This window comes from Chaetura pelagica, unplaced genomic scaffold (genome assembly GCF_000747805.2).
Source record: "Chaetura pelagica isolate M959 unplaced genomic scaffold, ChaPel_1.0 scaffold101, whole genome shotgun sequence".
Classification (NCBI taxonomy): domain Eukaryota; kingdom Metazoa; phylum Chordata; class Aves; order Apodiformes; family Apodidae; genus Chaetura; species Chaetura pelagica.
The window spans coordinates 2586180-2602356 of NW_009952564.1; the positions used below are offsets into that span (position 1 = coordinate 2586180).

The 16177-nt window shown below is 41.1% G+C and overlaps 1 protein-coding gene across 1 annotated transcript in view; it reads right to left on the minus strand.

Moving 5' to 3' along the window:
* Positions 1-4719: 4719 nt before the first annotated feature.
* Positions 4720-16177, minus strand: part of IMPG2 (interphotoreceptor matrix proteoglycan 2) — a 55235-nt gene continuing 43777 nt past the window's right edge. Inside the window, exons 13-20 of the mRNA XM_009993347.1 lie at positions 14251-14575; positions 11503-12516; positions 10724-11448; positions 9598-9817; positions 8213-8423; positions 5997-6185; positions 5628-5826; positions 4720-4803 (exon numbers count right to left, since the gene is read on the minus strand). Of these exons, the coding sequence (XP_009991649.1) occupies positions 4720-4803; positions 5628-5826; positions 5997-6185; positions 8213-8423; positions 9598-9817; positions 10724-11448; positions 11503-12516; positions 14251-14575 (2967 nt within the window). The remainder of the gene's footprint in view (positions 4804-5627; positions 5827-5996; positions 6186-8212; positions 8424-9597; positions 9818-10723; positions 11449-11502; positions 12517-14250; positions 14576-16177) is intronic.

The window sequence follows — 16177 nt, forward strand, 5'->3', positions numbered from 1 at the left end:
TTTTTGCTTTGTGTTTTAATAGGATGAGATGACTGTCCCTGTGCTGGAGTTCTAGCACGCCTGCTCTTCATAGACTCTGTGTGGAAGAGTGTGTGGAGTCCTCCCATGCTGCCTTTGCAGCCTTTCACAAGAACCAATTCCAGCAGGTCTTATGAGGAACATGAATAATAACTTCATAAACATCAAAACTTTGGCCATGCTTCCTTGTTTTAGAGGAGATAGGAGAAAATCTTATTTTTAGCAATCTCTGAGGACCTGAAGAAACCCATTTTCTGGGACCAAACTGTTACTCAGAGGTACGTAAGGCCCACAGGCTGGCCCTTAACTGAATTGCTAAAAGATATGAAGAATATCTTCTTGGTGGACAAGGCTCTGTCCTTTGCTAAAAAGCTACCAGATAAAAAGCAAGCACACAGTCCCTGAAATTCAGTTAGTCTTGCACCTCTGAATCATAGAATAGTTTGGGTTGGAAAGGACCTTAAAGATCACCTAGTTCCAATCCCCCTGCATGGATAGGGACACCTCTCACTAAACCAGGTTGCTCGGAGACCAATCCAGCCTGGCCTTGAACACTTCCAGGGAGGGGGAAGCCACAGCTTTCCTGGGCAACCTGTGCCAGTGTCTCACCATCCTCACACTAACGACTTTCTTCCTAACATCTAGTCTAAAACTACTCTCTTTCAGTTTGAACTGCTTCCTCCTCATCTTATCGCTAAATGTCCTTGTAAAAAGTCCTTCCCCAGCTTTCCTGTAGCCCCTTCACATACTGGAAGGACACTATTAGGTCTCCCCAAAGTCTTCTCCAGGCTGAGAAGCCCCAAATCCCTCAGCCTGTCTCCACAAGAGTGGTGCTTCAGCCCTCTGATCATCTCTGTTTGAATTTCCAGCCATGGTAGAATTCTATCACTGTGCACTGGTGTCTTGAGGTGTAATAGGGAGAGCTTACACCCAATGATTTAACAGGTGTTGTTGTAAGCGTGAGATCCTGCTAAAAGGGGCTGTGGGCAGTGTCCTGCAAGGCCTTGCTTTCTTCTGTTTTTCAAGCCTTGAGGGGGACCACTGAAGCTGATAGAACTGTGAGTGTTCAGTAAACAATAACTGCTTTTTTCCTCATTCTTAAATTAGGCCAAGTGACTCAAACCTGTGCTTTTTACTTTTAGCAAGTAAAAAACTGCATGCTAACTGATAACAAGTGCTAGTAGATCTGTACACAGAGCTGGTTTGGATGGATTTATTTTTTAAAAAAATTTTGAAGCTCTTCTTGGCATTTTGTAAGATGCATCATCAAGCAGTGTAGATGAAGAGGTTTGAAGGGGGTGTTGTTTGTTTTTGTTTTTACGACTTCAAGATCACCTAAGTAACAACATGTTTCAGCTCTTTGATTAGAGCCGAAACATCTTCAAAATGGGAAAAGAGCTTAATTGAAAGCAAAGCACTCAATTAGGTGCTTTCCAGCACGAACTTTCAAAACATAGCCTTGCAAGCAATAATAAACTATATTTGGTCCCTTTTTTTTTTAGCAAAGGAGTGTAACAGTTTAACCAACTGTGTTTAAAAACCCCAAGCTTTGTGATCCTACATGGCTAAGATACCATCTCTCTTCATATCAATCTTATAGCCTCTGCATTAATTTTAGGACAAAAAATATTTTGGAAATAATGTTTATTGTAGTGAAAATGAGAGACCATTATGTTCATATTTATACACACACACAGAAAAGATTCACTGTATATACACGGAAATACCTCATGCTCTGTGTAACCAAGACGTTCCTTAATTTGCACACAGTAAATAGTGTAATACCTTTAAAATGTGCCTGATCCCAGCTGCCATGCACTGCTGCACTTAGCAGGAGCAGCACCGAAGCTCGCAGGGCTGGCAGCTCAGCTGCACAAGAGCAAGTCACAGGTTGGTGCCGGCCCTGGGCGTTGTAGCGTTCCCGTGGTCAGAAGGCCCTGGTGTAGCAGGATGGCTCAGCCACGCTGCTGCAGGGCGGGACGCAGCCAGTGGGCTGTGCCTCAGGAGCTCTGGACCAGCTGCTCTTAGAGCCCTTGGGTCACCCTGCACAATGGGGCCTCTGTCTCCTGACATCTAGTCCTGACAGTGCTCAGCAGCACCGTATTACTTTCTGCTATCTTGGGTTATTTGGGCTTACAGTGGTTTATGTAAGCATTTCTTTGACAGATTCATGGCTCTGATACCCATTCCCTGCCACTCAAGGCAAGAAAATATGCAAGTGATCCAGTGAAGTTCTCCAGAACACGTAGTATTATTGCATTGAAATATTTGCTTGTTTAGCTAAGCTGCCTATAGACAAGTAAGTGATTCTCACTGTCATTTAACTCCCTAAAGTATCAGGTGGCTGTTGGCACATGTGGGCCGAGAACTGCAGACTCTGTAAAAATAACAGGTAACTTGGCCTTCTTTGCTAGCAGAACCTACTGTAAGACTATTAGAGCCCTAACCCTGACAAGTTGTGTGAATTAATGCCTTAAACAAGAGACACTGGGTGACTGAACAGAGCCCAAATACACCCCAACACATTGTCAGAACTCTCTTCATAACCTGAAAATAAAACTCCATTTCTGTACCTCAGAGATCCTTCAAGGCTGATTTCTCTTGTTTAAGAAATTCTACACTGACTTGCACTAAGCCAAGAATAATCTCATTTTTTTCCCTTCCCCATAGGAAAGTGCTGCCATCCCAAATAGGCATGCACTTAAACACCATAGCCTGATTTTGAAACAGCTCATGGCAGGCTGTTGCCCAGTTCAATGAAGGAAATTCAAATATTCATTGGCTGAATTCAACACTGAGTAAATACTAAATGTATTTTAGAAAAGGATGGGCACAAATGCCACTGTAGTATTTAATCAGTAACCTATTCATCTTTCTATTTCAACATTTAAATCCACTATGAAAATAAGCTGGTAGGCAAACACACAACAAATAAATAATACATATTAACTTACAAAATATCAAACAAATTGTCTACATTTTAAAAAAAAAGTCAATGTTAGTCCCTTAAGCTTGACAGAACATTTGTAGGACAGAAGCCCTTCTGCACCCCAGCTTGTGTGTCTGTCAGGAACAGCTGGAGAACCAACCACCTTGGCTGTAAAAACACTGCACTGTACTGCAGAAGTACTGCCCTGCCTTGCTGAGGTGCCCCGTGGGGTCACTGACAGGCAGTGGTGATGCCTGTGGTTGTGGAGAGCCTTTAGGAGGCCTGCAGGCTCAGTGCTGAGTTCTATTTTGCTAATGCCAGGTGACAAAATGTACATCAGGCATCTGTACACAAAAAGTATTTTTCCAGTGAGATGATGTTTATATGGGGAATGCTTTAGGAGAATGCTAACATCATTCTAGCACAATAGGTCTCCCCTACAAATCACTCGTGTGCAAACCAAAACTATCTTCCCACTAGTGCTTCATACCTGTGAAATGGCTAGTAGCCTCCAGTGAGGGGAGAAATGCCAGGCAGGGATTTTTAATGTGCTTCATATTTTGATTGTGCAAGTATCTTCTCTTAGCTGAGAAAAATTTTTGCCTTGGTATACGAACTTTCACTGCCTGTTTAAGAGCTATAGAAAAATGAACTTTCATAACCTCTGCCACTTCTGATCACCTCTTAAAAATGTCACTTTATGCAGAACAGCCAGAAGTAATAGAGATAAACAGACATCTGTACATTTTAGCCATTCATTTAGAAAACATCTGTATCCATCCACGCAATGTTAAGACTTTAAGTAACTTTGCAGTTACATCTGAGCCCACTGCTATGGCAACAAGGTAGTTTTTATCTCCCAAAAGCTTTCTGTTGATTTCTTTTCTTCTTAAAGCAGCTTCCTGAAATGAAAAACAGAAAAGCAATGATTACGTTAGTCTCTTTCAAACGCTGGATTCAAGGCTTACTACTTTCAGCTCTTACTACTTTCCATCTGTGGAAAATTCTGATGTTGATCTTTTTCAAGATTAAAAAAATGAGCATTTGACCTGGAAAAATGTGAACTGCTGTTATTTTCAGTTTTTTAAAAAAAGTATAATTGATGATCTTGGAACACAAGACTTTTGCTACTGTAGCTATTGTTCATAGAATTCCAAGGGATTGTACTACAGTGTCTTTCAAACTAACCCAGCTAGCGGTAATTTGCTGCATGCTGCAGAGACAATACAGTTCATAGGAGTGTGTATGCTAATAATTATGTCATTGATGGCCTTCTTCATGGGTAACTTTCATCAAAGCATGCTGCTCAGCTTGGTTTATTGTTTGGAAATGTAAGTTTTCTATTGTGGTAGGTGCCCATCATACCAGACAGGGTTGTACTAGTGATCTGTTGATTTTTGGTTAGTTGCCAAGTCTTGAGAACTCAAAAGAAATAACATGCTTTTAAAATTCGAGTTTAAATAGAACACTAGGCAATAGTAACTACAGTGGAAGAGCTAAGAAGGTTCTGTCTGTGCTTTCAAGGAGCCACATACATGTCAGGTGCTTCTCTGACACCCATTAACTTTGGGATTTCTCTTCACTGCTTTTAACATACCTTCTGTGGCTATTTTTGAGACTCATTATTTTAAGTACTTTAAGAGCACCTCTTAAAAAAAATAACGTTGAAATATTAGCCTTTAGTGTCTCAGCATTTCTAGATCCCTCAGAGGAAAAATACAGTAATGTAGTAAAGGCCCCACGAGAAAACATCAGAGTTACCCAGCCAAGACTCACATTTGATGCTGCCTAACAAACTCTGCAAACTGACGGTCTTTAGCGTAGAGCTCTATAATTCGGATTCTGTCCTGAATTTCCTAGAACACAAGAAACACAATTGTAAGTACATAACAGGCATGAGGACACTACTAAAATAACTTATTTCATTGTTTTTTACAAATCCTATGGTTTGCTATTGAGCACTCCAATACTGTAATTCTTCTTTACACTATTTTTTCAAGTGAAGCACTTCATCGGTATCTGGTAATACTTAACTTTAAAATGAAAACCAGGGTTTGGACAGAGTGTGACATTTCAACAGGCTTTAAAAAAAACATGTATCTGTCATAGATACTTTGCCTACAAGCCCAGCTCTAGGCTAGGTTCACACCTCTCTGTTTCTTAAGGGTCTGTGGTGAGTTCCCAGATGTAAATCCCTTCTCTTTAGCCTTCTAGAGAGTCCCGTGTATACAGGAGGAAAGAAGGATGTGATTTAACTTGCAGGTTATAAAAACATCTAAACTTAAAAAACAAACAAACAAACAAAAAAAACCACCAAACTGTAAAATGGCCTGTATGTGCCAAGTTTTCACTGCATGACTACTCTTACATAATTAAGGGTACGTTGAGCAATACAGCAGCAAACCTCCTCCATTTCCATGATGTTACTTAAGTAGTCATCTCCTTTATCATGTGAAATTCATTAGAGGTCAGAACACACCCATTCTTTTCTGGATACCTAATAACAACCAAGGAAATAAATCCATTCTCTCCTCTCTTAAATAATTTCAACAGCCATAGTTTCAACCTGTTTATCTAGACACTGGGGAAAGATTTGGCCCACCTCTCAGGTTACAAGTGTGGCATAAACTTATTGTTCACATGATCTTTTCCATGCCACGATGAACACAAGGTCATTTACCTCCTTAGTAAGTTCACTGTTTTCATAAATGTGCCTGATCTCTTCACTGCTGTAGTCTGTGGAGGTCTCTGCACTGGTGGAACTGTAGGATGTTAGCTGAGGGTATCTCCGATAATAATGGCTGTAGCCGGTTGTATCACTTTCGTACATGGGGTTGTATTTGACTGCTTTCTCAATGGACGAGAGGCTGTCACCCTGCCTGGGGGAGCAAAAAACAAACTGTAAGCTTCTCTGCAGCCTGGAAGGGCAGTAGGTAGATTTAGGAAGCCTGGCATCTGGAAATGCCTGTAGACAGCGTGATATAAGAAATAGAAAAGAATTCTCTTCACTGTAGCATATGTGTTTTAAATACTAGATGGTGTTGTTTACCCTTGTGATTCCTCCGTGTCACTCTTTGTGTACTGGTCTCGAAGGGTCCTGGCCAAGAAGAAGATGACAGCAGATGCCACAAGAAGGAACCCTGCCACAGAAGCAATTGCAATACCCACGACCAGTGGCTCAGACACGTATTCTTCACAGTGCTCTCCTCTGTACCACCAGTTCTCTCCCACACGACACCTGCAAAAACAAAATGTGGGAAAGTTAAACATCAGCAAAAGCTTTGGTTAATGTAAATGCTTTTGACTCCCTGTTAGGATGTTAAGTCACCTCAATAAATACCTTTGAGTGTTCAAGCACCAACTTTCTTATATTATTATTGTGAACAGCCTATTTGGTGTAGAATCATTGAATTGTTTGTGTTGGAAAGGACACTGAAAGGCCATCTAGTCAATCCCCCCTGCAGTAAGCTGGGATATCTTCAATCAGACCAGGTTGCTCAGAGCCCTATCCAACCTGACTGTGAATGTTTCGAGGCATGGAGCTTCTATCACCTGTCTGGGCAACCTGTTACAGTGATTCGCTCCTCTCAGCATAAAGAATTTCTTCGTTACATCCAGTCTGAATATCTGGTATCTTCGTTTAAAAGCATTAGCCCTTGTTCTATTGCAACAGGCCCTGCTAAAAGGTTTCTCCCCATCTTTCTTATAGGCCCCCTTTAAGTACTGAAAGACCATAAGGTCTGGAAACATTCACAGTCTGAACAAGCCCAATTACAGAAATTAAGAAAGACAGGTAAAATAATAAAACAATAATGCATTTGTCATGGAAAAACCCTATGGTTTTTGCAATTTAGACTATCCCACGATGTGTTTAAACTGGAAGGTTTTTAGACTAAGTAAAAATGTATGCCTTGATTGAACCTTGCACATGACATATCAAATACTGTAAAAGTTAGACAGCAGTTGTCTTAATCATGTTGTAATGTTAATATAAATGAAGGTGTATTAAACAAGCAGAATGTTTATAGTCTGGTGAAGTCCACAATGGTTAGCTAAATTAATAAAATACTAGGAAGAAGCTTGTGTCCAAGTTTGCCCAGAACAGCATTCAGTATTTCTGCCTTGCTGTGCTTTTTAACAGGAGAAGTTCAATGTTAATACTGACTTTATGTATAATACTTTATGTATAAATATCTGAGTTTCTGAAAATAGTAAGCAATACTTTAATTTTTTCAAAAGATTCTTAATAAATACTGTCCAGATCATGCTTGAGTTCAGATACTTACCTGTTTCTAATTAACACTATTGTACAAATAAGATAAAATTTAGGCTATATCTGTGATAGTATCTTTTTTATTGTAGCTTTAAAAACATATTTTGTTTTTCATATTAACTGTTAGTACTCTAAGGTTGACTTAAGTGACATTCTAGGTAAGCTTTTTTTAAAAATCACCTGAAATAACATAAATAATAACTGCTAGTAGTCATATTCTTTTTTTTTTTTTTTTTTTTTGCAATAGCTCTCCTCCCTTTTGTTGCTAGGTGTATTTTGTTTTAAAAAATGGACTGTTATATTGTTTGAAAAGGAAAAAATAAGTGCCATGTCAGAGGGAGCATTGATTTGTCTATATCTTGTTCTAGGTTTTTTCCATTAACTGTAAAATACAGAGATCCTGTTCAAATGCATCTGCATCTTTTTAAAAGCAAAAATTTGAACCAGGAGGCCTGTGCTTTAATCTTCTTATGAACCACACAATTTTTCCCAAATGGCCAATGATATACTTTTATGACACTTTCTTAACTGAAAGCCTAACTTTTTACATGTTTATATGCTCTGAATAAGTCTTTTAGATACGAATCTTTGGGATGGAATTAACTCTCATATGATTTATGACACTATATAATGCTTTGTAACTTGAGAAAACCTCTGGAGATAAGTCGTGTTCTCAAAGGTCAACAAAGGTGATTTGAAGAACTGAGTGTGTTCCATTACTACCCTTTTTCCCAGTATGTTTTATTTCCTGATGTTTCTATTCTATTAAAGACATTTGTTACCATCTCACTTCCAATATACCCATAGGAAAACTAACGTTAACATTGGGACCTCCACTCAGCAGCATAACAGGAATGCTAATTACTATCATCTCACTTGTTACACGTTCTCTTGCAGAATTTTTACAGAAATCTCCTCAAATGCCACAACAGAGGAGACGATCAGGGGATTTCATACAGGAAGCACATACTTCAAACAGCAGGGACACCCACCTACAGATGGCCCCTTGCCCTGGGCTTATGTCGCACTTCCCGTCGTTGAGGCAGAAGTTTGGCTGCAGGTCACAAATGCTGTTGCACGGCAGCCCGTCAATGCTCAGGTAGCCAGGATTGCAGACACACTCAGCTTCCCCACTCCAGCGATTTACTAAGCATTCAGAGAACTCATTGCAGGCCTGGAATTTGCAGGGATCTGCTTGCTCCCCTGAGAATACACAAAGCAGAAAACGTTAATGATGGAGAAGAACCTGCACTGAGGCAAATTGCTGGCTGGCTGCTGCCATTTGCTCCAATGGTCTTGTAATTAAAATCATCTGCAACAATCCAGCCTGCATCCTTCCTGAGTAACAAAAAGGGTCTGCTAAGGTGAGCAAGCACGAGGAAGTGTTCTGCAGTCTGCGCAGTGCATGACAGTGGCATGGCTCAGACCACCCAAAAAAACAAACAAAAAAGCAAGTGTAAAGTGTTCTTTCCTTGATGCAACGTGCAGTGCCTCAGCTGTTCTCCTGTCTGCTGGAGCTATATTTTTGCAAGTGAGTAAAACAGCTGATGACCAGTATTGCTTGTTATAGAAAAATCTAGGCAGTGTACAGGGAAGGGCAAGGGGACTTTGAGCACTCAGCACCTACAAAGTGCTGATTTGCCTTTGTCTGCTGGGAACATAAGCTTGTAGCATTTGAGAGATTTCCCTTGCATCAAGCTTAAGAGGGCTGGCCTACAGTTAATAATCAATAGTGTAAGATTCGTCAAGCTAGTTAGACCATCTTTATAAGAAAGCCAGCTCAGAAGAACAGCTACCATTTGCCAACAGGTCAGCATTGTTACTTTTTCTAACCCTAAAACCAGAAATATTTCCTGATTGCTTCTATGGTATGCTTCTACTAGATGCCTTGGATGGGGAAGAAACTTTCTCCCTGTCTTAGAGTGAACTAAGAAGGCTTGTAACTCTTCAGTGCAACCAAGACCTTACCACAGCAGTGAGTCAGCACCTGTTACCTGTGCAGGTGCCTACCTGGCAGCTAAACTGGCTATCAGCTGTGGGAACAATCATGTGAATATTCTCCCTGACCAGCCTTCCCCTCACTCCCCAGTGAAAGTGCAGTGATGTTATTTACAGTATTACCTGAGCCGATTTTGTCCCCATATTTCTATATGGGCCCTATAGCATTTGCTTAGTCTGGATCCCACTCTATTTTCAGTTTTAGCCCCTTAAAACATTTGTATTTGTTTGCTGGAACTCTGTGAAGGACAGTCTTTCTAAAGCCCAGACTCTGAAAAGCAGTGAGCACACTCTGAGCTGCTGGGATCCTCCGTAAGTTCTTAAAACAGACATCATTGTAAATTCCTTGCTCTATACTGTATTTCCCTGCCATCCTTACCTGATTCCACATCCAGGGAATATTTATCAATGGCCAGGTTCATGGTGTGATAGGCAGTATTGCAGAAGTCTTCCAGGATCATGTACACAGCATTAGTGACATTCCGAGGCACAGGTTTGGCAAATTTCATTCGACTATTCACCACGATGCTGCCATTTCTGAAGTTCAGGATTTCTAGGTTCTGGAAGCCTGTCAGATTAGACTGAAGGTAGGGCACCAGCTGCAACACAGGGGATGTGTGACAAAAAACTTCAGTCTTTGAATCTCTAACTCAAGCCAGTCACACTGCTACTGCATCAGACAGCAGGAGTCTGAATGATTTTCTTCAAATCCCACAGCAAGGGTATTAAAACTGTACCCAAGGGAGGTTTGTGCTGGCAGCCTGCCAGGACCCTGAGCACTTCAGACAGTTCTTAAGAGTACAGCAATTTCAGAGAGTTTCCAAAAAATCTACAATTCAGAAATACAATTCTCAGGACACACATGGTGTTCTCCTTTGATCTAAGCACCAAGCATACTCACTGTTTCACAGGGTATTTCCTTCAAGCATGTCCCCCTTCCCTTTCTCTTCTTTTCTCCCTTCATCTCCCACAACAAAATACTCATTTCAGTCAGGAGAGGGTAATTTCCTAATTAAATTTCAGCAATTTTTGCTGGATAACTCCTGTGAGGCCTTGCTAGTCACCAGCCAGTTTAGTAACAGCTTAGTTCCCTGAACTATCCCTTACTTAGGATGGGTTGAATGTGTTGCAGAAAAGTTACCTCCTTACAGCCCCAATTTATTTACTGCCTTCTCCCTGTAGACTAGATATGGAGCACTCAGGAAGCAAGCAAGGAGAGTGCCATACTGACTTCAGCTACACTGCTACATTTCTTGGCACCAGCAGAGCATCTGGCCCACTGCCCTAAAAAGTTAAGCTTTAGAGAGACTACTGAACTGAATAAAACAAAAAACAACAAACCCCCCAACACACCCCCATTTCCAGACAGAATTTTCCCAGGGAGAGACATAAATAATATCTATAAAACAGCAGTCCTGTGTTGCTCTCTGCAAAAGAGAGTCAACAAACTACCAACATTTTTTATCTATCTGGTCACAGACATTAAGCATAGAATTGATTCTTACCAGTTCCAAGAATCGCTGCTCCAATGCTTTATATTCAGGAGAGTTTTTATTGAACAGATCCTCTGAAAACATCATGTTGGTAACCCGAAGACTAAAAAACACAACTAGAGCTCGTGATGGGACAGTAGTGCTATCATGATTTTCATGTGTGGCCCAAGCCACACCTGCCATCTGTGTGGACTGGACACGCGTTGTTAGCTCCACGTGACCTTCAGTCATTCTCCTTCCCTCCTCAGTTAGCTCAGGAGAAAATTGGACAGTGCTCACATGATCCAGGTCTACTGAAACATCCAGGACTCTTGTTGTTTCATCTCCCAGCTTTGTTGAGGTAGCCACAGGTGATGATGCCATAGATCCCACAGGAGGGAGTCGGGACAGAAACTCAACAGGTAATGTTGTTACACTCATTACATAAGAGTTTGTAACAGTACTGAAGGTCATGGAAACATGCGTGTCATGGTCTGTAGCTTCCTGCACAGTGAAGCCCTCTAAAACAGTGTTCTGATCTATTACAGAAGTAACTGCAGTTGAAACTTGAGTGGCAGTCAACGTTGCTGATTGTGCTGTCTGATCTAATGAGTTTTCTAGTCTTCTATCAGTAGGCCAAACATCAGCTGGTTTCTTCACTGCAGATCCAGTAGTGTCTTGGCCTGCCACTGATGAATCTAGAGTTTGCAGTTCTTCTGTGAAAGCATCGGGTTTTTCTGTGAAAGCGTTGGGGTTTTCTGTGAAAGCATTGGGGTTTTCTGTGAAAGCATCTGGATTTACTGTGAAAGCACCTTCAGTCAGAATAGTTTCTGAATAACTTGTATCTAAGTGGCCTACTGCAGCAGCTTCAGTTACATCTGATTGCCCCACTGTGAATAGTTCTTCTACCATTGTCCTGTCTTCATTTTGCTGTTCAACTGCTTCAGAAATTATGTTCTGACCTACACTGAACCCTTCAGGTTGCTCCGTATTGACTGTCCCTGCAGATGGAAGAATGCCTTCTTCCACAGACAAATCCGTATTGTGTGGTGAGACAGGACCCTCTCCAGTTGGCATGTTGACAAAGGAATGGTCCACTGAAGGCTCCAAAACCAAGGTAGGTTTAACAAAAGAAGAAGTGTACATGGTCGATGTTTCTGTCTGTGTAGATGGTTCCATGGATGATGGTTCTTCTGTCTGTAACAGAGGTATCTGCTGAGTTGTAGTCTCTGGAAAGACAAATATTTCAGACTCATCAAGGAAATTGGCCATACCTTCATCATCATCTTTGGAAGGATCATAATCTAATTTATTCCCAGAATTAAGAATATAATCTAAATTCATGCCTTCAGGAATATCCTCAGTTTTGATTAATGAAGACTCACTGTCACCTTCAAGCCAGCTATCAGGACCAGGGTAGAAAACTGGTTCCAGTGTTGCTTCTCCCCAAGGCCAAATACTTGATTCCATTTCTTTTCCCGAACCATCAAAAGCTGAACCAGACCCATCATCATATACAACTTTGTCTCCAAGATATATATCAGTTTCCTCTTCCATAGGCTGCACTTCTAAGGGAAAACCAGTTTCTTCCACAGACTCATGCAGCACAGAGTCTGCATTGTTACTGCCTGCAGGACTTCCCTGAGTTACTTCTTCTTCCTCAGCAGATACTTTAATATCAGTCTCTACGACTGATGAAGAGGCCACTGTTGGTGCAGGAAGTGGAGGAACTGCATAATCATCTGTAGATGGAGGTTCTTCAGGCACGAGGTATGGAGGACTTGAAGGCAACAGAAGATCTTCAGATAGTCCAGTATCTTCAAACACTAAAAATAGCATTCCAATTAGAATAGTTTAAGTTGGAAAAGACCTTTAAGATAATTTGAATCCAACTGTAAACTAACACTTCCAGGTCCACCACTAAACCATGTTCCTAAGTGTCCCATCTACATGTCTTTTAAATACCTCCAGAGATGGTGACTAAACCCTGAGCAACCTGTTCCATTGCCTGACAACCCTTTCAATGAAGAAATATTTCCTAACACCCAATTTGCTCTTGTGGGACCCCACCTGGTGTACTGTGTCCAGTTCTGGAGTCCTCAACACAAGAGGGACATGAACCTGTTGAAGTGGGTCCAAAGAAGGGCCACGGGGTTGGTCTGAGAGCTGGACCACTTCTCCTATGAAGACAGGCTGACAGAGGTTGTTCAGACTGAAGAGGAGAAGGCTCTGAGGAGACCTTATAGCAGCCTTCCAGTACCTGAAGGGACTACAGGAAAGCTGAGGAAGGACTATTCAGAAGGACGTGTAGCAATAGGCCAAGGGGGGAATGGCCTTAGGTTAGAGCAGGCTAGATTCAGATTGGATATCAGGAAGAAGTTCTTCACTATGATGGCAGTGAAGCACTGTAACAAGTTGCCCACAGTGGTGGTGGAGGCCCCACCACTGAAAACATTCAAGGCCAGGCTTGACAAAGCTCTGAGCAACCTGATCTAGTCAAAAAAGTCACTGGGCACTGCAGGGGGTGCTGGGCTAGATGACCTTTAAAGGTCCCTTTCAACCCCTTCAACAGCAAGGTGTCGATCAACACCCCCAGGTCCTTTTCCTCTGGGCAGCTTTCCAGCCACTCCTCCCCCAGCCTGTAGCATGGGTTTGTTGTGACCCAGGTGCAGGACCTGGCACTTGGTCTTGTTGAACCTCATACAATTGGCTCGGGCCCATTAATCCAGCCTGTCCAGGTCCCCCTGTAGAGCCTTCCTACCCTCACACTCCTGCCCAACTTGGTGTCATCTGCAAACTTACTGAGGATGCACTCAATCCCCTAATTCAGATCATTAATGAAGATACTAAACAAAACTGGCCCAAACACTGAGCTCTGGGGAACACCACTTATGACTGGCCGTGGGTTGAACTCCACTCACCTCAACTCTTTTCACCTAGCCAGCCAGCTTTTTACCCAGCAAAGTGTACACTCAACCAAGCCATTAGCAGACAGTTTCTCCAGGAGAATGAAGCAGGAGTTGTTGTTTATAATTAAAAGTGTCAACTTCCATTTATTTTATTGTCTGCAGATCTGTGTTCAGCATGTTTCTCCTGATATATCCTCACCTTTGTATTCCAAAGTTGGAAGGACCCCTGTGGACCTCTTCTACTCTTTCCTTTCAGATATTCTATGGGCCAAGTCAAGACTGCAGAGTAAGCAATAATGCAGTACCTGTGTGGTGTGTCCCTAGGCTAGTCAGTCTACTTGAAAGATCTGTTATCTCTACATGGCATCATCTGAAATTGCCCTACATGAGAACACTTCTGTGCAATTAAACAAGTATCACGTGCATACCAATTGCTGAAGGGATAAACAGGCAATATTAGGCTGTCACAAAAACTTAATCTTAGCTTGTTGTTCTTGGATACATGCATACAGGAAAGGTTAAACATTTTCAGAGAAGGATATAAAAATTTTTAGACCTTTCTGAAGGGTCTTTTTTGTGAACTATACATTTGGTGAGTATCAGGAAACATTATCATCCAAATTAAAATTTCAGGCAATGGCATTAACTTACCATCCAAAGAATTGGAGGCTGAAAGCCATTCCAGAGAGTCCACAGAATCAGGCCCTAACACTGGTGTAGTGACCAAATGAGGACTCTGATTCCCATCCTCTAAATTCAGCCCATCAGGCAGTGAAGTGATGTCAGCCTCTGAGGAGAGCGGAGCTTCAGGTGCCAAACTGGCCTCAGAGTCCAGATTTTCTGGTCTTGGCCGGATTTCATTGTCATTGGACTGTTCACTATCGGAAGTGGAATCTGGTTTGGTGAAATCAAAGGGCAAGGTATTGCTGACAGTTGATTCATCTGCTGAAGGCCGTTCAGCTAAAAAGGTGCTGTCCTGGAACATAAACCCACTATTAATATTTCCAGTGTTACAGGGGAGGCAATTGGCTGTCTGCAGTGGGCTGAACAGAGAGAGGGTGACAGCAGCAGCCAACAGCAAAATCTGGTACTACTGCCTCTGTGAGAAGGTAATGCACAGCAGCAGGAGGGGCCAAACTGGGAGGACTGGCAAATATTTACTCTTTGTTAACCATGTGCAATGTACTTGTGAAGTGCACATCCTTGTGACATACTTTTCATGTCCAGTTGTGTCCACTAAAAAGCTGTTCAGATGGTTTTGAGTGCTGCTTCAGTTATAGTATGAAGAGCTGTACCATCTATACCTACTCCATTTTCTTTCCTTTGCTTTACTGGAAAAATGGATCAGTCTATTTCTAATTAAAGATTAATGTACACAGTACTGCCAGCCATCCTAAGGCATGAAGAGGTCTTAGCAGCTATTATTCATCAGCTACATAACCAATACAGTAATTATAACATCATAATTCTGACTTATAAAAGTTTAGAAACTGAACTTGAATGTATGACCCTAAGGTCACTTATTGCTGTTTTTTTTGTATCTGGGTATGAGAACCCAAAAGGCAAACAAATGTAAATCATGTACAAATGTAAATCATGTAAAAAAATAGCATGTAGAACCTGAAATTAGTTTATTCTCAAAGCTGAGGTGCCTGTGCAGAAAAAAACAACAACACAAACAAACAAAAACACACAAAAAAGCCAAACAAAAAAAACCCCAAAAAACCCTAACATCAGTAATGATGAACAACAGAGTATGCATGTTGAATTTGTGCATTGTTTGAAATGTGAAAAAAGAATTTGTTTTTATCTGCCATTTGCATATCATGTACTTACTACTCCATACCCCAATCATTATTTGGTTCACAGTTGGAATACCTAGCACATTTCATCTTTTAATATTAATCTATTACTACAGTGTCTCATGATATATTTGTATTGAGAAAAATCAATGAAGATATGAAATTATTTGATCAAGAGTAGAAAATCAAGGTGACTGTCTAAAACTCAGGAATTAGTGCTTCACCTGGATACCTACACATATATCAATGCTGTGTAATAGCCTGATGTGGCCAAAAAAAATCCCTAAGAACTAACCAATTGATGATGGTGACTAGTAAAGTTAAGTGGGCAGAAGACACAGGTTTCTGTAATACATATTACAGTTAAATACAAAGGACTGGTTTAACCATTTCTGTATCTCAAAATTCCTATCTGAAACCTCCTTTCTTTTACTTGACCAGCACAAATAACAGGAACAGTCCAACTACTTTTCAATTTTAAATTTTACTCCTGGTTGAAATGTGGGGGCATTTTCAACTTAATTCAAGCTGCATTTGAATGCTTTGGGAAAAAGCCATTTGAGGTATTTTTATTTCATTATTTGTCTACCTGTGCCGATCACATTTTTTACAGCCAGCTGTTATACCACTACAGTCTCCTGACATATTTTAATTTATATGGTAACAATCAGTTGAAAAGTATATGTACCATATAGACATGTGCTCTAGCAATTATCTTTCTTGGCAAAACTGACCACTATAAATAAAGCTGTAAAAAAAGTTACTGTGCAAGATTA